Source organism: Malaclemys terrapin, chromosome 2, assembly GCF_027887155.1.
Source record: "Malaclemys terrapin pileata isolate rMalTer1 chromosome 2, rMalTer1.hap1, whole genome shotgun sequence".
Lineage (NCBI taxonomy): Eukaryota > Metazoa > Chordata > Testudines > Emydidae > Malaclemys > Malaclemys terrapin.
The window spans coordinates 200661295-200686965 of NC_071506.1; the positions used below are offsets into that span (position 1 = coordinate 200661295).

A 25671-nucleotide genomic window follows, 5' to 3' on the forward strand; every position below is an offset into this window, starting at 1 on the left:
AAATAGGATAGGGAAGGAAAAGGACACCTGTGAGGAGAAGAGGAGATGCAGTCTCACATCCAGAATGGAGGTTGGGATTAAACTGGAGAGGGTGGAGGTAGTGGTGGTGTTATCTGAGTACCTCTTTCTGTCCCACTCTGTCCAGCACATTTCTCAAGGTTAAGATGAAGAAGGCAAAAATGGTGTCAAGCTAGATCCAGGAATCTCAGGGGATGGTGGGGGTGGCAGCCATGATGGTGAAGCTTGTTCCTTTCACTTCTTTCAGTCAGCCAGTGTTGCGGTAACTAGCTTTCCCCCACAGTTTCTTCTTTCAATGACCCCAAAAAAGGAGTGATGGATGGAAGTAACCCATCTCTTCATGATTTTGTCTACCAGTTAGGCCTAATTTCTGACATACAAGTTTGGGTACACTGATTTCTGGTCCCACACTTTTCTTGTTTACCAGGTATGATCTTAACACAGTCCTTAAATTATATCAGTAGGCCTTGTTGTTTTGGACTAATTCAGTCTTTCTGTCTCCCTTTTGCACCTTTTCCCATCAACATTTATTGTTATAGGTTATTGGGCCACGTATGAACTTTCACTCACTTTTCACAGTTGAGCTCACAGTTACAGTAAATTTGTAGCCCAGATATCACAACAGATCCTTGGGCTTGGCTCCTTCATTAGGGGAAAAAAGAAGTGTTTGTGCACCCAAAAATGCCACCCACTTGTGTTATCAACATGCACGGTGAATTGTGCAGATCAAGGACCCTTCATCTTCTTTCTTACCTAAGGAATGAAATAGTGAACAATGCTGACATTCAAATGATCACTGGGCAGCTGAGTTACACCGTTACTGAGATGAATGGGGCAGTTCACAACTCTCAGAGCTATTATTTCAGGCTTTCTGCAGGCTCAGGTAGACATCTCTGCATCAGTTATGCTTTGCTCACATTTAGAGGTTTACTTTACAACCATAAAAGCTAGAGACTTAATGTTTTTAAATGAAAGTTGAGATTCTGGAGAACAAGGCAGCAGCTCTAGAGAGGTACTGCTATGGTATATATATTCATACTGGCTGTTCCTGAGCCCTGACAATATACATGGGGCTAATGCAGTTTACTCCCTTCCCCAGAGCATTGGGAAAGCCGGGAGGGATACTGTGGCTCTCCAAATTGCTTTGTACCTTGCCCAGGGCAGATTGTATCTTGTGATTTAGCCCTAGGCTGTTAAAATGTAATATTTTAATATTAGAGTTTGTTTAAAAGTGCTGAAGACTTTTCCCAAAAAATACGGAAATATTTCCCCACAAGTTTTGAAAAGGAACGATTTGTCACTTATTTGAAATGTAATTATGAATTTTTTTATTGGAAAAAATTTGGCTTTTTAAAACTTTTGGTGTTTTCTCCCCATTTCTCACTCTTTTTAATTTTTTCCCATCTCCTCTTCACCACCCTTTTTAAAATCTTTTTTTCCAATATTCCAGTGAAAAAGAAGGGAAGGGGAGAAAGCAGGCAGAGGAAAAAGAAAACTTCAAAAGAATTAAATTAAAATATTTTTGGTTTTGTATTGCACTAAACATGGAAAACTTAAAAAAATAAACAGTTACATTTTTGAAAAAAGCCATTTTTCAGTAAAATGTTTTTCATTTCAAAAATGTCAGTTGGCTATGTTAAGTATAGAGTACATAAACTGGGGATATGTTTGTGTTGTAATAAGACCATTAAGTGTTGTAATCCTAAACCTTTCTGGTGTTTATATAGTAACATTTCCAAAATATATGGTACTAGATACTACACTGGTCTGCAACAAAAAGACAGTATTTGTCAACAAATACCACTCAGTGGAGTTACTGCGCTTTCTAAGGATAATGTGAAACTGCTGTATCTTGGATGCTACTGTGAGTTGCTGAGTACCCTCAGTTCTCATTGATTTCAGTGGGGGTTGGAGACATTAGTACGTATCTCATAGGATTAGGCCCTTGTGCTTTGGGCCATGTCTACACTACAGGGTCTATAAGGCATAGTTATGGTGCCATAATTATGCCGGCATAACTCTGTAGTGTAGACGCAGCCTACAGCAACAGAAGGTGTCCTTCTGTCTCTGTCGGAACATCACCTCGCCGAGCTACAGTAGCTAGCTTGACCAGAAGCATTCTTCTGTTGACCTAGCTGTGTTTATGCTATGGGATTATGCTGGCATAGCTATGATCTTCAGGGGTGTGAATTTTTCACATCCTTGAATGCCATAGCCTTGTTGACCTAAACTTTCAGTGTAGACTGTGCCTAAATGTATAACGATCTCTCAAGAAGGAAAGTGTTTTGTGATCTTTACATGGACAGGGGTCCTCAAACTATCAAAAGTGTATTTGTTTTCTTGTGAAATAGTACTAAGGAATTTTGCTGGATCTTCCAAGTTCAAAGGATCTTAATCTGACAATATTTGAGGTTATGTTTTATGTCGGATTGTATTTTGAATTGCTACTCAATCTCAAACCCATTTCTCTCAGTGCTAACCAGGTTCTTGTTTTCCTCTCTTAGGTTGCGGTCTTTGGTAAAGCAATTAGAGAGAGGAGAGGCTTCGGTTGTAGACCTAAAAAAGAATTTGGAATATGCAGCTACCGTACTTGAATCAGTGTACATTGATGAGACTAGGTGAGTTAATGACACCTGTGTATTGATATTTTGTACCACTCAAATTAAGTTGTAATTTACATATCAGTTGGGAAACCGATGATCTAACGGCGTGCACAGTAGGCACAGTTGCTGTCATTCTCAGATGAGAGTCCAAGATCTGAACTATCCTCTTAAGGTAGCCATCCATGTCAGGATTGAGGCAAACTGGTGGGGTGTTGTTCACACTTCTGCTTCTACCCATTGACATGTGCATAAATAGTTTTGGCCAATCTATCATGTCAATTCGTTTCACCAGAACTAAATGTATGTCTACAGAAGCGTCCTGGGCAAAATTTCCAAAACTTAAAAGGAAGTAATTATCTGATTGTTATTTGGAAATGTTATAAATCTCACCCAGCTAAAAAGGATGACAAAATGGGGATTGTGAATACTGGAAAGCTGAAGATGAGAAATCATGGGAAAGTAATGGAGCTCTGTTTCAGTGTGCTGATTCTCTTGTTTATCTGCCTGGGAGTGAGCTTCACAATCTGGCATGTGGCTATCCAAAAAAACAAACAATCTGTTATAGATTGTCAAAAATGTGTTCCATTAGGATTACCAAAAAAAAAAAAAAAAAAAGAGTGAATTTTTAACAACTGCTTTAATTAGAGTGTGTATGAGATGTTATAAACCTGTGTTAAGAGCCCTCTATTTACCCATTTTCCCACTCCCCTTCAGGCGTTTATTGGACACAGAAGATGAGCTCAGTGATATTCAGTCAGATTCCGTGCCCTCTGAGGTCCGGGATTGGTTGGCCTCCACCTTCACGCGGCAGATGGGGATGATGCTTAAAAGGTCTGAGGAAAAGCCCCGGTTCAGGAGCATCGTCCATGCAGTGCAAGCTGGTATATTCGTGGAGAGGTAAAGGAAGATTTAATTATTCCACTCCAGTGGCTGGTCAGGCATCACAGATTGTATTTTTAATATTGAATGAAGACTATTTTATTTTGCTTTTATTGTTACGTAGAGCTGAGCAAGGACTGGAAAACTGGGACTAAATAATTGATCATAAATGGAATCTTCACGTATTTATTCGCTATTAGTATAATACGGATCTAATATTATAATTGGTGCCATTTTGGTTTTTCCTCTTTTTTTTTTTTTTTAATGTATGCTTTCAGGGGCCAAAGGGAGGACAAAGACTATATGGCTTCAGATATTCCTATGATAGGGATAAGAGATTAACCAAAGGCAGACAATTCAGTCCCTGGAGTAACTCTACCTTTGTGGTCCAGTAAAATGTATAAAGGATGGACAGGTGGCTAATGTAAATCAAACCAAACCAAACCTGTATCTCATCATTCCGGGCTTGAATTACATGAGTCACTGAGATCATCCAGACCAAAATCAGTTTAAAGGTTCAGAACTCAAAGGAGTCCACTAAACCAGTGAAACTCCCTCAGTCTTCTCCACTGCTGATTCCTGCAGCTTGTACCAAATCACACCTCTAGAGCTAGATCAAACCTGATTTCAAATGTCTGAACCTTTTAAAACTTCTTGCTGTTTGAATTAGGACTGCCCTGTATCCAACTTTCAGAGTTTCACCTGTCTTTAGTGAGGAACCTTCCTTCCCTGACATTCTGTTTCTTCAAAACAGAATATGGAGTCACATATATGAAATATACTCAGGGCCAAATTTAGACAATGTGTAAGCAGGCATATCCCAGTTATCTACAGTGAAGTTGAATGCACTTATGGTAGGGCTGAATTGGGCTCTCAGTGTATTGAAGAGTTACTTTTAACTGAACTCTTTATGTTGTAGCTACAATATTTTGTTTTATATACACCTCTACCCCGATATAACGCTGTCCTCGGGAGCCAAAAAAATCTTACTGCGTTAGAGGTGGGAGGGATAGCTCAGTGGTTTGAGCATTGGCCTGCTAAACCCAGGGTTGTGAGTTCAGTTCTTGAGGGGGCCACTTAGGGATCTGGGGCAAAAATCAGTACTTGGTCCTGCTAGTGAAGGCAGGGGGCTGGACTCGATGACCTTTCAAGGTCCCTTCCAGTTCTAGGAGATGGGATATCTCCATTTATTTATTTAAACTTGCTTTGATCCGCAGGAGTGTGCAGCCCCACCCCCCGGAGTACTGCTTTACCGAATTATATTCAAATTCATGTTAAATCAGGTTGTGTTATATCGGGGTAGAGGTGTAGTACATTTCAGTAGGAGTTGTTCACTCCAGTCACAGTACGTTAGCAATAGTGTTTATCAGAATTTCATTGATGGTCTAATCTAGAGTCCATTAGACATGTTTGGTAGCCATTATACCACAGGCCACATGGAAACATGATAGTTTCTTCCTGCACATTTATAGCTTCTTTTCTATCAGTGTCTCTGAATATTCAGAAATTTCTTGTACATGTGTTAAGAGCACTAGCAGATTTCTATAAGATAAGGGGGTGCACCTGTCATTGCTTCAGTTTGGAAAACTTTTCTCACCACTTTGACAAGCTATACTATGTACACCAACCACCAAAGTATTTGTTCAAAACAATGTATTCAGTTCATTTAGCATTTTTTTTCTGTTTTTGAATGATCTTTTTACAGATTTATTCACTATTTGAAATTGTTCAGTAAGTAGTTTTTTATTAACATACTTGAGCCTGTGTTGTTCATGAACAGCTCATAACAAATAGTCAGTGGATTACTGCATTTTCTACCATCTGTTGTTCAGGATTGATGGATAGTTACCTAAATCACATGATCAGAGATGGTTGAAGGATTAAAATCTATATTTTTTGGGGGGGGGGGGGAATCAAAATGTCAAAGTTCTTTTAATTTCAGAAGTCTTAAAACTAGCCCATTTTTTTTTCAACGTTCTGTAAATGTTTTTGAATTGCTTTTTTGAAATTCGTATTATACTATTATTGGTTATTGAAATATTTCTTTTAGCAAAAGCCTGGGATATCATGTATGGTAGACTTGTCACTGGTAATAACTGTATAAATATATTTTCATTAGGTCTTATGTTGTTTACATGTAGAAAAGGGTGCAGTCTGCACCTATAGCCTTATTCAGCAAAGCATTTAAGCATGTGTTGAACTTTGAGCACTTGTACAAACCCATTAAAGTCAATGGGACTTGAGCACACACTTCAGGTTTAACACATGCTCAAGTGCTTTGCTGAATCAGGGCATAGGTGCTAATTACTAGAGCTGGGCAAAATCTTTTGTCCTAAACTTTTTTCAGTGAAAAATGTAGCTTTGACAACACTGAAATGTTTTGTGATTTTGTGTTGGTTTCACCAAGTTGTTTGTTTAGAGAAAAAACAACATATTCAATAAAATTTAAAAACATTTTGTTTCAATGTTTTCAAAGGAAAGCATTATGATTTTTTTGGTTCAAAATGACTTTTTGCTTCGCAGTTTCCTTAAATTTTATTTTTTAAAAATTCAAAAACATGAAATATACTCAAAACTGAACTGACACATTTAGTTTTCTGTTAAACAAAGTATTTCATTTGACCCAAATATACATTTTTTTTGATGTTTTAATTCACTGATTTTTTTTTAATTCACTTTTGGTTCAATCCAAAGCAAATATTTATTTTGAGGTTTTGGACTTGCCAACAAGCCAAAAAAAAAAAAAAATCTAATTATTTACCCAGCTTTTCTGATTATGCTCTTTGCACACACAAACACAAGACTATATGGAGCTGTTTTAAAAAACAAAGTAAATCGGCAGGAAAAGCTGTACCATACAGGAGCTGAATAAGTCCAGTCAACAGATTTGATATGTTTACTGAAGCTCTATCTTGAAATGCATTCTGCCCTGGGCCAGCAAGGACTGAGAGGGTTGAAGATGCAGTTATTGTGGGAGAATAGGAAAGTCTTGCATTGCTGAAGAGCAGCCCCTCTGCTTGATTAAAATGAAGCAGATGCTGAGTGAAATCCCATCTGGTTTTACTTGTCCAGGAAGACTGTGGCCCTAGTATGTGTCGTGGAGTGGGAAGGATGTAAAATGAGGAAAAATGAGGAAATTTGAGGTCATCCTTAGGACTGTAATAAAGATATGGAGGATATGTACAGGGAAGGATGAAAGAAGGATGCAATCCATTTTTCTTGAATAAATGATGTCTCCTGAAAAGAACTCAAATGAATCTTTGGTTTTCTATTTTGTTTCTCTGTTCATTTATTTATTTTATTTTGGTAGAATGTACAGACGGACATCAAATATGGTTGGCCTGAGCTACCCACCAGCTGTAATTGGAGTGCTAAAGGTAATACTGATGAAAGTGTCTTTTAACAAATTTTAGTAAGGCACTGTGATATTTTGGTGGGAGGTCTTTGAACTCACCCTCTCATTCTCTCTGAAGTTTAATATAATTCACAAACATTAATCATTTACTGACCTAAGGAAAAATCCTTCCTGTTGAGAAAAAACAGATCAAGGTTCTGGCCATTTTCAAGTAGTGAAGATGACCAGGAGGATAAGGTCATAGCTCTGAGGGAGGTTACAATACTCAGGGCAACTGAGAACTGAATGTGATGCTGAAATCAACTTGAGACTTTGATAGTAAATAAAGAAAACTACAATGCATGAGTTTGACTGAAGAGTAACCTGTTCCCAGTTGTGTGCTTTTAAATGGGAAGACTGAGATGTTATAGTGGTGATGTGTTACATTTGTGATTCCTGTTCATGTCAACAAGGACCACGGAGATCATGAAACCACTGGCAGTTTATGTGAACTATTGAGAAAAACCAGGCATGATGTCCTAATGGATAATGCCTTTATACAAGTCTCTGCTATATTAGTGATGAGTGAGTCAGCACAAACCTTTGTCTTTCTGTGTGTTGAACTGAAATATGCTTTGAAGAGATTCTGTCACTTCAGTACTATAGTTTAGCCTGTCTGTAGATTGGATACCCAGCCCTTCACAATGAGACAGGCACGGTGTTTCACATCTTGCTATAGGCTCAACAAGGTAAGGGCTGAACAGCGGTCTTGTGTTTAAGGCATTGGAGTATGAGTCAGAAGACCTGAATTTGTTTTCCAGCTCTACCATAGACATGAGATATGTTCTACTCCAGTTGAAGTTAATAGGAAAACTTCCTTTGAAGTAAATGGAGCAGGATCTAGCCCAGAATCTTTCTGTGCTTCAACCTTTTTATATGTAAAATGGAGGAACACTATTTCCCTGCATCACAGGAGAACAGTGAAGCCCAGGCACTTTGAAATCCTCCCTAAATGTAGGACATTATGGTCCTGTCTTGCTTCTTTGGTGAAATCCTGCCCCCATGGGAGTCAATGCCAAAACTCCTGACTTCAACAGGGCCAGGATTTCACCCTCAGTGTTCTGAATTATTTTATCATGAAGCACTGAACAAGCATGGTTAACCTTCACTTTGGGTTTTTTTACATGAACAATTAGTTTGCGGCAAGCTAGGGTGTGAATCTACCTGCACTAGACTGCCACGGTCTAACTGTTCATGTGCACTCTGCTGATCCGCATTAACAGTTTGATCTAGTCCTCTTTGAAACTGGACTGTACAGGGAAGGATGTTTAGCAGACTGTTAATGTGCATCAGCAGGGTGTATATGAACAGTTACACCATGACAAGTTAGCCTGGGGTAGATTCACCACAGCCTGCTGGGAACTATGTGTTTGTGTAGACAAGTGCTTAGAGCAACAGAACAGCTTTGAGAGGGTCTACACTCATTCAACTTTCCTCTTCCCTCCAAGCACTATTTGTCATCCTGAACCCTCATTCAATTAGTCTGTTTGTTTCTTGTAAACACAGAGCAAATTCTGTTTGCTGTAATGCTACATTTTGAATTATAATTCTGTACTTAAAAAACCCCAAAGCCTATGTTTTGATTGCTGACATTAAAAGCTGGGACATTTCAGTTGTTCTCAGAGAAGTTCCTGGGATATAGAGACCATCATATGAAAATGTAGGACTGACCTGGTAAAAATGGGGCACGCAATCACTTTACCGTTTGAAATCTGTGTCAAAACTCTTATTGAATTCACAACCATATATTATTTTTATTATTATGTTTCTTATTTTATTTTTAAAAGTTCCAATATTTGTATAAATTATGGATGTCTATACATACAAATACACATTATTATTGTTATTAACTCATTTGCTTCCTGACTGGTGTCAGTGACTTACAAACTAGAATAAACACCTAAAACCAGTGAAGCTTTGAAAAGGACTGTGTGGATGGTTTCTGCACTGTTTCCCCCCCCCCATCTCTCCTACTCCCCACCCATTTTCTTGAATACCTCGAAGAGTTTGGACTTAGTTTTTTGCAGGGGGGAGCATTCCCCCCTTTTATTTGCTTCTCTTGCCTCCACTGATAGTGTTTGAAAACCAAAAGCACAGTTTATGATTTCTCTTTTAAGGCTCAGTCCACAAATCACCTCTCTAAGAGCTTGACCGTGTCCTCAGAGCTTGTAAAATCAGTTGCTGTGTAGAAGATGATTTACCAACATATGTGAAAATGACTCTCTGAGGGCAGGACTGAGACCCCAATGTCCCCTGTTGCTCTCTGACTCTTTCTGAGACATTCACCAGGCTCTGCATGGGTTTTTCACTCTGAGGCACAAGCTTAAACCTTCAAAGACTCTATATCCAATGCCATTCACTCCAGGAGGGGTTCTGCATGTGGGAGGTTTTGGGGATCAGGCCCAAATTATGGTTAGATGTAATCATGGTACTTTAGTCTTATTTAACTGTCCTGCTAGTTGGATAATGGCTGCATGGTACTTAAAGCTTATAAGCCTTGTTTGCATCTTTTCCTTCAGGGCTGATCTTAAGGGGCAGATGCTCAGCTGGTGTAAATTCTCATCGCTTCATGGTGCCAATGGAGTGATGACCATTTACACCAGCTGAAGATCTGCCTCTACGTCTCTTACACAAATGCAATTTCCAACGAGATTTTAGTCTTGCTAAAAGTGAAGGAATGTTCCACCCAGAGTCTGTTGTTTAACAGCACTCAGCATAATGTTATGTCTAGCTGATCCCCTTCCTTGTTCTGGGACGTGGCGCCAAAGCCATCCCCATACACTTGCATAAATAAAATGCAGTCGTCTTTCTTTTTCAATTAAAGTGCCTTGGGGAATTGGGAGCCAACCTGCAACAGAGATTAAGTGTGGAGGATAATGTCCAATTTAAAGATGTAAATCTTTACTGCACAGTTAAAGGAGTGTAATTCAGATAGGCATGAATATGTTCATGCTGGCAGCACCACAAAGTTCTCAGTAATCAGGAATGCTGGTCTCAGGCCAAAGATGGCTGCACTGCTGATCTGTATATCATTCTCCCAGCTATACCTTCTCTAGCACCTTTTCTTATTTTGCTTGGGAGAGGAGGGCACACGATATTTCAAAAACACCTCACTCTTGGACAAAACATAACTATGGGCTATATCCCACAAGATGCTGAGTGCTCTCAGTTCCCACTGACTTCAGTAGGTGGCGATGGTGCTCAGTGCTTTGTTCAGAATCTTGCCGAATTGAATCTTTTAAACTAAGATTAATGCTTACTCCTACTGTACCCACCACCTCTCCACCCTCAACCTTGCTATATAATTTATAATTCAGTAGACAGCGTAGGGGGAAATCTCCCAACTGAATGTGGTTATCTACCCCTCTTACCAACGTTAACACTTCTGTGATTTTTCTCCTACTCTGTAGTATTCAGTAGAGCCTGAGGAAACATATGTAGGGTAAAAAAAAGTTGAAGAAAATTAGGGCCATGTTAACTCTTGGATATTCAATAACATGTGTCAGAGTAGCAGCCGTGTTAGTCTGTATCCGCAAAAAGAAGAACAGGAGTACTTGTGGCACCTTAGAGACTAACAAATTTATTAGAGCATAAGCTTTCGTGGACTACAGCCCACTTCTTCGGATGCATATAGAATGGAACATATATTGAGGAGATATATATACACACATACAGAGAGCATAAATAGGTGGGAGTTGTCTTACCAACTCTGAGAGGCCAATTAAGTAAGAGGAAAAAAAACTTTTGAAGTGATAATTAAGACAGCCCAGTACAGACAGTTTGATAAGTCCACTCTGTATGCATCCGAAGAAGTGGGCTGTAGTCCATGAAAGCTTATGCTCTAATAAATTTGTTAGTCTCTAAGGTGCCACAAGTACTCCTGTTCTAATAACATGTGTGACGTAGGAGTGATGAACCAGCATGAACTGAACACCATTTGGATCTGGCTTTCAGCATTACTGGAGGGAGAGGGTGTCTAATTGTTTCCCCACTATTCCTTACATTTTTATATTTTTGTATTTATTTTATGTCTTTAAATTGCAATTGAAATAAAACCCACCCATTTAAAAAGTTGTAGGCTCCCTGACACTAAACTTATACTAGCGTAATGATGAGAGGTTTCAGTGTGGTAGCCATGTTAGTCTGTATCAGCAAATGATGGGCATTCAGCATAATTAAATACACATAATTAAATATACAGGTAACAAATTTATTGAGTGTTTGACTTTTGATACTATTTTCTAATTCAATGAATAAAACTATTGAAAAGATAAATGTACTTTTTTGTTCAGATAGAGCCCTCAGTGCTGCATAGAGTCCTCCCAGTGGTATTTGAAATTGGCTATATAAATAGGTCAGTGTTAAATAACAGGATGGGGAAGGAAGATGTGGGAGATGTTGCAGGAATACATATAGCTTTGTGCTTTGTGGGCTTGGTCTGTTGTATTAATTTAGATGGAATGTATGGCCCCAAAGAGTCAAAGGTGTTAATATGACACAGTCACTGTCCAACATTTGCGGTTTGGTAAACAGAGACCGCAGCCTGCTTAGTACCAAGGCAAAAACACCATTAAAAATCCATTTTACCTTTTATTAAAGATAGAGGAAAAAAAAGGAAAAACCGTTAAAACATTTAAAATGTAAAGTATTAAATGAGGTTTTCATTTTAACAACATCCCTGGTTCCCTTTCCTCTTAGCTGTAGAGTCTTTAGAAGGAATATCCCCCTGTTTGACAGTCTTTTAGATTGCATTAAATATGGCAATAACTGGCCTTTTTGGGGAAAAGAGCTGAAGTTAGTTGAGAGAAGCTGGAACTGTTGTTAAAGTTTAATCCTGTATCCTAGAAGGCAAAACAAGGCAAATATACGCAAGAGAGGAGAGAAAAGAACAGCAAAGACAGAAAATGCAGCTTCCATCTCTGGTATTAACTTTAGTTGCAACTTCGCTGCTGGAGATATACAGGTAGGGTACATGGTCTTATTAGCCACTCTGAGACCTGGCAAACTCGTACCAGCATCGAGTCATTTAGGGCACTGCTTGTATTTGCCATTCTGGTCACAGGCTTACAGCAGTGTTGCAAAATATACAGTCTTGGTCAGCTAAGCCAGACCCTTATTCGACAAGACAAAAGGCGAGAGATAGGAAAGCTAAGAAAAAGGACTCTGTGTGTGTGTGTGTGTGTGTGTGTGTGTGTGTGTGTGTGTGTGTGTGAAAGAGAGAGAGTGTCAGACTCACATCCCAGTTGGGATTGAGCTGGTGGAAGTAGCGATATCATCTGGCTCCTGCTCTCTGGCCTGGTTTGGTTAGGACATCTCTCAGAATCAGGATGACAAAGGCCCAGTAATATTATGGTAGATCACAGGGTCACAGGAGACAGCGGAGGTGGCAGCCATCATGGTAAAACTTGCTCCTTCACTGTTCTCCTGTCTCTGTCAGTGATTGTTTGCAATCAGGTTCTTCTGCTAATTTCCCCAAAGTCTTTTTCTTTTTAAGAATCCTAAAAAGGAGGAATGGGAGGAATGGCCTATCCCCTCATTAATTTGTTCACTAGTTAAGCCTAATTTCTGACACACCAATTTTGGTCCATTGATTTTTGCTCCCATACTACTTTTTTTTTTTTTTATTAAGCATGATCTTAACACAGTCCATGAATTATACCAATAGGCCTTTTTTATTTGGATGAATTCAGTCTTTCTGCCTTCCTTTTGCACCTTTTCCCATCAACATTTGTTGTTCTAGGTTATTGTGACCTTTTATAATCTTTCATTCACTTTTTAGTTTTACAGACATGGTCATTCTAAGGTCACTTCTACATCCTTTCCACCCTTGCTCAGTGGAAATGTAATGATTCCTTTGCCAGGGGTGTCTTTACATTCTCAGAGGTGGGGACCAGAACTGATCCTATGTGCTTGGTGTTTGCCAGTTAAGACAATCTCAGTTTTCACTCAGACTCTCTGGCAAGCTCCTTCAGTGGGTGTTTGCCTAGTGAATTAGTAAAAACTGAGTAACAGCCAGTGGAAATTGGACCTCAGGCATCAGATATTTCTTCCGTTATTTTGCCACAAGAGAAACTGCTCTTTCTGTGTTTCTAGGTCAGACTGAAGCCTGAAATGTATTTCATGCTTCGGGGAGCCTCTTCTTGTGAGAACTGCAGAGGGAGACTCTGCAGACTTGAGAGGTTCTGATACAACAGGTGCCTTTAAAATCTCAACATTCACCATTCTAAGTTGGCCCAGTATCCACAGTTTTGTCCTAGACTTAGGAGAAAGCACAGAACTGCAACCAATGCAGAGACAGATGCTGAATATGCAACAGTGCCAACTGTAGACTGTGTAGGCATCGTAATGGTAGGGTGCTTATCCAAACCAGGATTCCAAAACTTTTGACATTCAGCCTTTGCGGATCGTAGTTAGATATCAGGAGTGACCATAATTTTAAAAAATCATTTCTGAATGTATATTCTTTGTTAAACTCCTGCCAGATCTACCATGACCGTAACACATTGCAGGGTAAAATAAAACAGGGGTTCTCAAACTTCATTGCACTGCAACCCTGCTCTATACAAAAATTACTATACGACCCTGGCATGGGAGAGGGGGGAATGAAGCCTGAGTCTGCCCAAGCCTCGTTGCCCTGGGCAGGGGGGCCTAAAGCTGAAGCCGAAGGGCTTCAGCCCCAGGTGGGGAGCTTGTAACCTGAGCCTCACCAACCACGGGTGAAGCCCTCAGGCTTCAGCTTTGTCTCTGGGCAGTGAGGCTCGGGCTTTGGCCCCAAACTGCAGCAAGTCTAATGCCAGCTCTGGTAACCCCATTAAAATGGGGTTGGGACCCGCTTTGGGGTCCCGACCAGCAGTTTGAGAACCGCTGAAATAGAACATGCTCTGATGAAAGGAAATTAGAGTAATCCAGAAGCAGTTATGATTTTTTTTCATATTCCGCAAAATTATGCTTTCCTGATTGTCAAAGATTTAAAGCGGCAGAAATTGCATTGTAATTATAAAAGAAATGGCTGTATTAACACCTTTTTTCCACACCTTGCAGAATGTAGACAAGTGGTCCTTTGATGTATTTGCACTGAATGATGCTAGCGGGGATCATGCGCTGAAATTCATTTTCTACGAACTTCTCACACGCTACGATCTGATCAGCCGTTTCAAGGTTAGTAAATCTGAGATGAGACTTTTCTTCCCAACTCCCCAGAAGATCATGGAAGGAAATAAACTCAAACTTTATTCAACCTATGTTCCACCCATACTTTTATTGTAACTTTTACTATGTTGGAGCAGTAGTTCCCCCCCAATATGATTAAAATACTTTCCTGTGCGCTACAAATGTCTGCTAAACCATGCATTTAATTGGACTGGGGTCCAAATATGTTCCCTTCAAAGTCAACAAGAAACTGTTTTGGACTTTTGCGGGGCTGCATCACAGTCCTGGAATAATGATAGGTTTCAGAGTAGCAGCTGTGTTAGTCTGTATCCGCAAAAACAACTAGAGTACTTGTGGCACCTTAGAGACTAACAAATTTATTTGAGCATAAGCTTTTGTGGGCTACAGCCCATTTCATCGGATGCATGTAGCCAACGAAAGCTTATGCTGAAATAAATTTGTTAGTCTCTAAGGTGCCACAAGTACTCCTGTTCTTTTAGTCCTGGAATATAATTCAGTCACATTTCCTCTTCAAGAATGAGCTGTGTTTTCACCATTTCAAGAGATTGACATGTTGTACTTGAGTCCCTCATCATGATAGAAATTACAGCTTAGATGAGTCCATCACCAAGTAACTGTAATTTTTAAGAGAGATCCTGGCTAAACTGTACCTGGAACATTGGGAATACCCAACTGTACTCCTGTGTGCTGTAAAAATCTTCAGATTTAGTCACTGTATGAACAAGCATTGTTGATGCACTACTGATAGTTGATTGAACAACTTGTACTGGCTACAGGTTCATGTTTAGAGTTATCGAATTACCGATGCAATGAATGCATTTTAAAAGATTTTTCAATGGGGGATACAGGGGGTTTAAAATCTCAGGATACATTTAATCTTGGCCACTCTTCAGAGCTGGGACTGTCATCTTCAATATGGATACTGCTACAATCTAAATAGTAAACCCTTTCTTGTCTCCCCTCAAAATTAAATATTGCTATTTCTCTTGCTTCCTATCAAGCATGCCATGTTCATGATTGTGACGGGTTGGATCCCCCTTCCGGGTGCCACCTGATGTACTGGAGTCCCACTGAGCCCACCTGTCCCACCAGCCTGGGTTCCCCTTACTCTGTGCTGCTGTGACAGGCTCTCAGGCCCCCTTCTGGCACACACACAGGTAGGAACACACCCAGCTGTAGAGTCACACAGAGTCTGCAATCAGCTCTCTGTGGAAGGACTCAGCTCGGGGAATTGCCCAGCACTCCGGTGCACACACCTTCTGGAGTGTAAACCCAAAATTTTATTATCTTGTACTGTATAGAGATCTATACAGCGTAAGCTCATGAAATTCGCTCCCTCCCTCAATGTGGAGGAAGATATGCACAGCTTTTTGTTGTCCCCCACCAGTTATGAACTGCACAAACTGGGTTTTGGAATAAACAAAAAACAAGTTTATTAATTACAAAAGGTAAATTAAGTGATAGCAAACAGATCAAAGCAGATTACTGAGCAAATAAAACAAAACACATAAACTAAGCTTAATACACTAAGGAATACAGGCTACAAATAATTTCTCATCCTAAATGTTGTTTCAAGCAGATTGAAGAGTTTCTTGAAGGTAAACTGCACCACATGCAGCTTAAATCTCCAGGCATTCCTTTTACAGGCTGTCCTTTCTTGCCTGGGCTCAGCCCCTGCCTCCCCCAGCTCAGTTCCCTTGTTTCTTCAGGTGTTTTCAGCAGTCTTCCTTCTTGGGCAGGGAGGCAATGGAGAAGAGCCTAGATTAACTCACTCCCCAGCCTTAAATAGGATTTGTATATGGCAGGAATACTTTGTTTCCTAGTTTGACTCCCAGCCCCTTCCCTTGGAAAAGTACCAGCATTTCAAGGTGCTATCCTGTACCAGGTGACATGATCACATGACCCTGCAGTGTCACAGCAGCATCTTAAGAAACTTCTCAGGAAGGAGGGAGATTAGTATCTTCACAGTCCTACTGTCCTTCCTAATGGCCCATCCAGGCTGATAGCATACTGTCTGGTGTGCGTTCCCCAAGTATACACACAGTTGTAACTATTACATGGTCAATATTCCTAACTTCAGATACAGAAATTATACATGCGTACAAATTGGATAATCACATTCAGTAGATCATAACCTTTCCAATGATACCTCACATGACTTGTCTTGCGTAAAACATATCTTAGTTATGCCATATTCATTTAATAACAATATTTCTATGAAGAATATGGGGCATAATGTTACAACGATACATCTATTCTGACTAGAATTTGTACTTTTCAAAAAGAAGCTCTATGAATGATTAGTCTTTTCCCAATACTTGTTGTTTTGTAAGCATTTGATCAAGTCCTTGAACTAGAACACAGAAACCCTTTTATCACTTTCCCCACATAAATTTCATTCACAGAGCCAACTACCGAAGTCTGCTTCATTCAGCCTTTCACATCTGTTCAAGTTTCATGTCTGCACAGTTGACCAGAGCTATCAACAAGATAGTAATAGAGATATACTGTACATCTGAGGGCCTACTTACCAAGCTCTCTTTCTCTTCATTTAGGCAAATACTGTACCCTTATCTTCCTTGACAGATCTTTGCTTGTCCTGCCACCACTCAAGCTTTACATTACTTCGTCAGCTGTATGCAGAGCATGAATCATCTCAAGCCTTCAGTTCTGTTGAGGTCTTGAGGCTGTTGCAATAATGGAAGTAGTTGCACCACTGGTACTATTTCTAAATTCACCTGCCCTTATTTTCTCTTACACTTTTGAGAGGATACCTCATTCCAGTGTGCTGTGTATGCTGAATGTTGCCACTGATCTCATTCTCTAGAGTCTTGAGTTTCATAGCTTGGGAAAGGAATTAAACTCTCAAGCATAAATATTGGTGACCTAGTGGTGTCCAGATCCAGATGCTGCCAAAGCTGGGTTTTATATTCCAGCCTTGGATAATATTCTCAATTAAATCTGGAACATGAACAAAAATGGTGGAAACCTCACAAGGAAAAAATAACTGTTCTCATGAGATTTTCATCCTTTTGCCTTGGCCAAATTCTTTCTCTGACCCGTACTTCCCTGGCACCTGTCTTGCCCAGAGGGTCCCACTCACTATTGTTGTCTTCTGAGAAGAGCCCCACAAGTCTCCCCTCTTTGGGCTGCTTCTTCAGGGACTGCCCCATATCCAAAGAGGATCTTTCCAGGATGCTCAGATTCTGCCTCCATCTTCCCCTCACACACACTCCCACCATGCACACACAAGGCAGAGTTGTTTACAGTTTGCTTCTGGCTGGTAGTGCCACTGAAAGTACAGATCCAGATAGCCACCACACAAGAACTTCAGAAATTGTAGTTCTGAGCATGTGGTACTAGCATTGGAGAGCAGATGTTGCCATTCCCTTAAATGTGTGGTTGGACTAGTGACATTCTCCTCCCCAGGAAATCGCTAAATTCTGCCCTCACCTGTGTGTATAGTACTACTATTGGAGTGAGTGAGTGTTGCAAACCAGTACCGCATTTTAAAAAAGATGTGGAGAAATTGGAAAAGGTCCAAAGAAGAGCAACAAGAATGATTAAAGGTCTTGAGAACATGACCTATGAAGGAAGGCTGAAAGAACTGGGTTTGTTTAGTTTGGAAAAGAGAAGACTGAGAGGGGACATGATAGCAGTTTTCAGGTATCTAAAAGGGTGTCATAAGGAGGAGGGAGAGAACTTGTTCACCTTAGCCTCTAAGGATATGTGATGGGTTGGATCACAGAAACCCCCTTGGGAGCTGCCACCCGATGTGCAAAGACTACCCCTGCTTCTGTTTTCCCTGCCAGCTCAGGACTCCAGCACCCTGTCTTGCTGAGCCAGACACTCCCGTCTGGCTCCAGACACAGACCCAGGGTCTGAATCACTTGTCCCAAAGCTGCAAGTTTACCTGAAAACAGCTCGCAGTAGCGTGCTTGTCTTTAGCACTCAGATGCCCAACTCCCAATGGGGTCTAAACCCAGATAAATCCGTTTTGCCCTGCATAAAGTTTATGCAGGGCAAACTCATAAATTGTTCGCCCTCTATAACACTGATAGAGAGATATGCACAGTTGTTTGCTCCCCCAGGTATTAATACATACTCTGAGTGAATTACTAAATAGAAAGTGATTTTATTAAATACAGACAGTAGGATTTAAGTGGTTCAAAGTAGTAACAGACAGAACAAAGTAAGTCACAAGCAAAATAAAATAAAATGCGCAAATCTATGCCTAATCAAACTGAATACAGATAATCTCACCCTCAGAGATGCTTCAGTAAGTTTTTCTCAGACTGGACACCTTCCAGGCCTGGGCACAATTCTTTCCCCTGGTGCAGCTCTTGTTGCAGCTCAGGTGATAGCTAGGGGATTCTTCATGATGGCTCCTCTCTCTCTCTGTTCTCTTCCCCCCTTTATATATCTTTTGCATAAGGCGGGAACTCTTTGTCTCTCTGGTTTTCCACCCCCCCTCACTGGAAAAGCACCAGGTTAAAGATGGATTCCAGTTCAGGTGACATGATCACATGTCCCTGCAAGACTTCATTACTCACTTGCCAGCACACACATATACAGGAAGACTCACAGGTAACTACAGCCATCTGCAGACAATAGGAGTCATCAAGATTCCAAACCATCATTAATGGTCCACACTTTACACAATTACAATAGGCCCTCAGAGTTACATTTTATATTTCTAGTTTTAGATACAAGAGTGGTACATTTATACAAATCAGATGATCATACTCAGTAGATTATAAGCTTTGTAATGATACCTTACAAGAGACCTTTTGCATGAGGCATATCCCAGTTACTTACATTCACTTATTACCGTATTTTCTCTAAAACTATCCCAGTTACATTATATTGACTTATTAGCAAGTTTTTATAAAACCATATAGACTGCACAACGTCACAGGATAGAACCAGAAACAATGGGTTTAAACTGCAGCAAGGGAGGTCTAGGTTGAACATTAGGAAATAGTTCCTAACTGTCAGGGTGGTTAAACACTGGAACAAATTGCCTAGGGAGGTTGTGGAATCTCCGTCTCTGGAGATATTTAAGAGTAGGTTAGATAAATGTCTATCAGGGATGGTCTAGACAGTATTTGGTCCTGCCATGCGGGCAGGGGACTGGACTCGATGACCTCTCGAGGTCCCTTCCAGTCCTATAATCTATGAATCTATGAATCTATGAATCTACTGTGTCTGAGGGCAGAATTTGGGAAATAGTTACTAAGCAGAGACTTGGGTAAATAATGCTTCTTATGGAATGTTTCAGTGTAGCTGTAATATGTGCCATTAAAAATCTAAGCCATGAATTGTGAAGCAATGATGTTTAACAATGGGTCATGAGAGAACAGACATACACTTTGTGACCTGTATTGAAACATTTCTTCAGGGGCAATCAATCAAGGTCTGTCTGTTGTTTTTTTATTCTGCATTATGTCTTCAAACAGGCACGTAGTAGTGTACTGTCTTGTTAATGTGTATATGTGTGTGATTCATCCCTGATATGATTAGGAATGGGTAAACTTCTTGATTTACTGTCAGTTTCCGTAGTGCCTGCTAAGATGTTTTAGGCGATATATTTATGTATAGACCACATTTTGGGGCACTAGATGAAAGTTACTCATAAAAATGCTAATAATTGAAGATAATTCTGTCCTCAGTGCCTTTAACTTCATGTTTCCTTTTTTAGATTCCCATTTCTGCTCTTGTCTCCTTTGTGGAAGCACTGGAAGTTGGATACAGCAAACATAAAAATCCTTATCACAATCTAATGCACGCAGCAGATGTTACACAGACTGTACATTATCTCCTTTTTAAGACAGGTGTGGCGGTAAGTACAGGAATACCAGAACAATGAGACTGCAGCATTTGTGCTCATTAAAGAGATTATATACAGTAGAAACTATTCCTACTGTAGATGAACTTGTCATTTCTAAGTGCCATGAAAATGAAAAGTGCTCTGTAGGTGCTCGGTATTATTGGAGAACTTGGATATGGTGAAATTCCTTTTATAGTGATCTTGGATATAGTGAAATTCTGTTTATAATGATCATGGAGTGGAAGGATGGTCTTGTGGGTGGGGTGCTAATCTTGGGAAACCTGCAATCAATTCCCTACTCAGCCACAGACTCCCTGTGTGACCTTGGGCAAGTCATTTAGTCTCTTTGTGCCTCAGTTCCCCATCTTCAAAATGGGGATAATATTATTTACAAGGGTGTTGTGAATATAAACACATTAAAGACACTGAGAATCTCAGATGGTGTGGTGATGGGAGCTGTACAAATATCTACAATAGATTGGTTATACTGAAACTCTAGGGAAGTAGAATGGCACAATCCTTCCTTGATAGAACTGGTGTAGGCCTTGCCTCCTTTTGTCTCCTTTGAGGTGATGCGTGCCCCTAGGGTACATGGAGGGGGTGCAGACCCTGCATTTAACAATGATTAGCAGTCAGGAAAACCTACAGCAAGAGAGACTAAAGACGCTAAATCTGTTTAGATTAACAAAGAGAAGGTTAAAAGGTGACTTGATCGTGGCCTATAAGTACCTACACAGGAAAAAGATATCTGATTACAGAGGGTTCTTTAATGTACCAGACAAAGATAGAGAAAAATTAAGTGACTGGAAGCTGAAGCAAGACAAATTCAAACTGGAAGTGCAAGTGTATAACAATGAACAATGTACTTTGGAACAATGTACTTAGTAACATGGTGAATCCTCTATTGCTTGAAGTCATTAAATCAAGACTGGATAGCTTTCTAAAATATCTGCTCTAGCTCAACCAGAAGTTATGGGCTTGGTGAAATTCTATGGTCTAGGTTATGCAGAAGGTCAGACTAGATTATGATAGGGTCTCTTCTCACCCTAACGTCCATGAATGAATGCCCTTGAGTGCAGGAATATCATTGTCCTTGGCTCTTGTACCAGCAAGGAGAGAGGCATGGATCTCAGTGAAAAGGACTTCAGTAACTCAGCCAGAGGTTAGGGGTCTATCACAAGAGTTGGGAAGGTGAGGTTCTGTGGCCTGCAATGCACAGGAGGTCAGACTAGATCAGGGGTGGGCAAACTATGGCCCAGGGGCCACAACCAGCCCTTCAGACACTTTAATCCAGCCCTCGAGGTCCCGCTGGGGAGCGGAGTCTGGGGCTTTCCCTGCTCCATGTGTGCTGTGGCTCTGCACGGCTACCAGAAGCAGCGGCATGTCCCTGCTCCTACGCATAGGGACAGCCAGAGGGCTCTGCATGTTGCCCCCGCCCCAAGTGCCGCTCCCACAGCTCCCATTGGCCAGGAACTGCGGCCAATGGGAGATGCAGGGGCAGCACCTGTGGATGGGGCAGCATTCAGAGCTGCCTGGCCACGCCGCCGCTTAGGAGCCAGAGAGGGGACATGCTGCTGCTTCTGAGAGCTGCTTGAGGTAAGCGCTGCCCGGAGCCTGCACCCTGACCCCCTCCCACGTCCCATCCCTGATCCCCCTCCCACCCTCTGAACCCCTTGGTCCCAGCACAGAGCAACCTCCTGCACCCCAAGCCCTCATCCCCAACCCCACCCCACAGCCTGCACCCCGAGCTGGAGCCCCCACCCTCCCCACACACCCCAACCCGCTGCCCCAGCCCGGACCCCCCACCTGCACCCTGAACTCCTCATTTCTGGTCCCACCCCAGAGCCCACACCCCCAGCTGGAGCCCTCACCCCCTCTTGCACTCCAACCCTGAATTTCATGAGCATTCATGGCCCACCATACAATTTCAAATAATTTTCATTGAAACAGTTTTCTGTCAGAACACTTTATTTGGAGGAAACGGAATTTTTTTGTTGTGAAGTTGTACTTATTTTGGAAAAGTTTTGTTTCAGAAAAAAATTGGAAAAAAGAAATGTCAAAAATGACAAAAATGGGATGTTTTGACACTTTCAGAAAGAAAATGTTTGATTTTTGTTTTGTTTTGGAATGAGTCTGTTTTAAATTTACTTTTATTTATATGAAAATGCTTGGAATTGAAAAGAAACATTTCAAATTTATCAAAATAAAATGCTTCGGTTGACCCAAAACAAAAATTTAAATTTCATTCAGTAAAATAGACATTTTGGTTTTTCTTCCCAATTTTGGATGAAACTGTTTTTTCTGAAAGCTTGACATTTTTCATGGAAGGGAAAAATCCATTTTCCAACCCATGCTAATTAGTATACAATTGAATGAATTGGTTGCTGTTCCTGTGACTGGTATGTTGTCAAATTAAATTTTAGTGTGCTTTATTTTTATTTAAATAGGTTCATTTACTGCTTTTTAGAAACAGCCTACTTAAGCAGATACAATTGTGTTTGGCATTGACTCCTCCCATTGCAACTTTCGAATAAAAACCAAAAGAGCCTTAGATTTCAACTGAAAAGTATCTTTTACATAACATCCTTTGATTCTTCAGAATTTATTATTAAAATTGTAATATTAGGAAGAAGATAAAGAAACTCCCAGTTGCAAATGACTCAGCATTATTAGGCCTGTTCTACACTAAAAAGTTAAGTGGACCCAGTTATGTCATTCCGGGGTGTGAAAAATCCACACCTACTGACCTAACCCCCAATGTAGACAACAGTAGGTAGGTGGTAGAATTCTTCTGTCAACCCAGCTACCACCTCTCGGGGAGGTGGATTGCCTATACCAATGGAAAAACCCCAACCATTAGTGTAGGGAGTGTTTACACTGAAGCACTATGGTGGCACAGCTGTCTTTGTTCTGTTGTAGCTTTGCAAGTGTACAAAAGCCCATAGTAATGCTTGCATCTTCCTCCTCTCTTGTTGGTAAGACTTTAGTCCTCCTTTTCCCCAGCTGATAAATGTTGGAGATGATGTTAGTTTCTGAGATTGCAACAGAGAGACCTAAAGAAATATAAATCTCCTGTGCTGACTGTTAATAAAAATTTCAGTACAAACATAATGCCTGATTCCAGTCTCACTCCTACCAGTTACTTCTGATTTCACTAAAGAAACTGAGATAAGATTCAGACCCACAACTAACTCCTACAAACCAGTCTAATATTCCTAACTGTTTTACTGCAGATATTTAGCATGTAGGTTAAAGAAAACCCACTGAAGGACATAAATAATAAGAATATTAAAACCACGTTTAATGTGAATTGCATTATGATGGTGAATCAATTGATTTCCTTTCCTCAAACAGCATAAGGATGGCACTCTTCCTACATCCTACAATGCAGTTCTGCTCAGAAAAGTGACTGTGTAAAAATGGCTCCTACTTATTCAACAGACCTACTGCTCGTGTGTTTTCAGGGTCATATTTGTTACTTTACTATTTTTGGCATGTTAGTACTGTAGCGCCATCACAGCCGTAGGAGAGTGAGCTGCGTTCTTTTCTAGCTCATGCATCACTAACAGAACTCTGTAATTTCCATATTCTGCTCTCTATTACACTTGTCTGACCCCACTGAAGACAGCAGGGCTATGCAGGTGTGATAAAAGGCAGAATTTGAAGGATATGATATAACCACAGAATCTGGCCTGTTGAATCCTCATACTGATGACCAGGACCGTCACTTTGTGTGGTGAAGGGGCTTGCGTGTTCCAATGATCCTCAGAGCTAAGTTGTCAGGAGCTTCATGCTCCTGGTAGGATCTCCCAAGGCAAACAAGTATGATGGGGGGTTACAAAGCACGGTCCAATCCCCCAAGTCCTCAACGGTGGATCAGTCCTCGGATCTCTACGTCTGTGAAAGTGGATGAAGGCTGCAGCAAGTGGAGATCTCCAGTGTTCTCGGACTTTCCCTGTCACTTGGCCCCAGACCTCCAACTTGTCATGACCGTGTGGTTGCTATAGGCACACCACGTTAAAAGCTTCCCCATGTTAAAATAAATTACGCGCAGGCTTCTACCATGGGGAATAACACCTTTCCAACCTCCTAAGCCCTGCAACAATGGACTAGTGGTGATGGGGACAGGATTAGTGAATCTGGCAGTCCCTCGTCATGAATCTGCACGTAGGTGGTGGTAGTTAAATGGTCATCTGGCACCTGGACTGAGACGGGGTGCAATTTGGCAGCTACTATTGTGACTGAGCAGTCCTCTTTAGGATACCTTCTGCTCACCCCGCATGGGGAGAAGACTAGAAAAGGTGCCCTAAACCTGGGCTGTCTCATACACTCCTGGCTGGATTACCGCATCCACTGGGATCACTCTGCCTGCAATCAAAGCTATAAAAAGACAGTGACTTTTGCTACATGGAATGTTCTCACCCTGATGGATAACAAAGATAATGTACAGCTGGAAAGAAGAACTGCTATCATTGCCAGGGAACTTGCGAGATATAACATCGACGTCACTGCCCTGAGTGAGACAAGGTGCCCAGATGAAGGTCAACTGAGGGAAGAAGGTGGTGGTTACACCTTTTTCTGGCAAGGAAAATCTCCAGAGGACAGGCGCATTCATGGTGTCAGTTTTGCAATTAGGTATAAGTTAGTCAGTCAGCTTACAGAGTTTCCTGTAGGAATCAATGAACATCTTATGACTCTTCGTCTTGATCTCAGCAACAACCAGTCTGCTGCTGTTGTCAGTGCGTATGCCCCAACGCTTGATTCTGTTGAGGATATCAAGGAACAATTCTATACAGATCTTGACAGAGTCTTGATCAACATTCCCATGGAGGACAAGATCATTCTCCTCGGAGATTTTACCGCTAGAGTTGGGCAGGAGTCAGATCTCTGGAATGGCACTATCGGAAAAGAAGGAGTAGGAAAGGCTAATTCCAATGCCATCCTCATCCTGAGCAAATGTGTAGAACGTGGCCTGATCATCACGAACACCCTCTTTAGACAAAGTGAGAAGTATAAGACCACCTGGAGACACTCTCACTCCAGGCATTGACACCTTCTTGACTATGTTATTGTTAGAGGAGAAACACATTGCCCTTGAAGCTGAAAAGAGAGAGAAGGAAGGAAAAAGAAATAACTTTTTCCCAGCAGGCCATTGGCCTGCCACAAAATGTCTGTACCTACTGCAGGCGGATTTGCAGTTCCAGGATCGGACTCCTGAGTCATCTCAAGACCCATATGTAAATCCGTGGTAGAGATCGTCCTCGAAATCGAGGGATCGCCAATCATTGATGACGGTACATGATACTGCACAACTTGGAGACATGGCAGTTAGAAAAAAGTATCTCTTTATTTTTAAACTGAACAAACTTAAGACCGCTGAGAGAAAATAACTCTGGAACCCCACAATGACATTTTTTCCAGGGGTAGATTAACGGCTTGATCCCGCTAAAGTGGAGATCAGTGGGAAAACTTCTGTTGATTTGGATGGAATTAAGATCTGATCTTTATAGTTCTTGTTCTTGCTCTCCTGAGAGTAGGTCATGAGTCAGCTAATAACAGATTTTTTTTTTTATGGGTTTTTATCAGCATGTGATAGTCTGTTAACTTCAGCATTGTTAGCTAGCTCTCCTAGGCATCTTTTGTTTTTAGAAGAAATATTTATGCTACTTATAGGGACAGAGAATGGATTTGGGTTGTCAGCTATTAAACAGAATGGGGCATAGAGATTAATACTGAGCTCCTGAATTTCATCTTCATATTTTTGGTGCCTTTGTTTT

At 40.9% G+C, this 25671-nt stretch overlaps 1 protein-coding gene across 3 annotated transcripts in view; it reads left to right on the plus strand.

Moving 5' to 3' along the window:
* The window catches only part of PDE1C (phosphodiesterase 1C), a 430287-nt gene that overhangs the window by 304481 nt on the left and 100135 nt on the right, over positions 1 to 25671 (plus strand). For all 3 annotated transcript variants that reach the window (XM_054019358.1, XM_054019359.1, XM_054019360.1), the window contains 5 exons: positions 2523 to 2636; positions 3336 to 3518; positions 6811 to 6877; positions 13936 to 14052; positions 19766 to 19906. In XM_054019358.1, coding sequence (XP_053875333.1) covers positions 2523 to 2636; positions 3336 to 3518; positions 6811 to 6877; positions 13936 to 14052; positions 19766 to 19906 — 622 coding nt within the window. The remainder of the gene's footprint in view (positions 1 to 2522; positions 2637 to 3335; positions 3519 to 6810; positions 6878 to 13935; positions 14053 to 19765; positions 19907 to 25671) is intronic.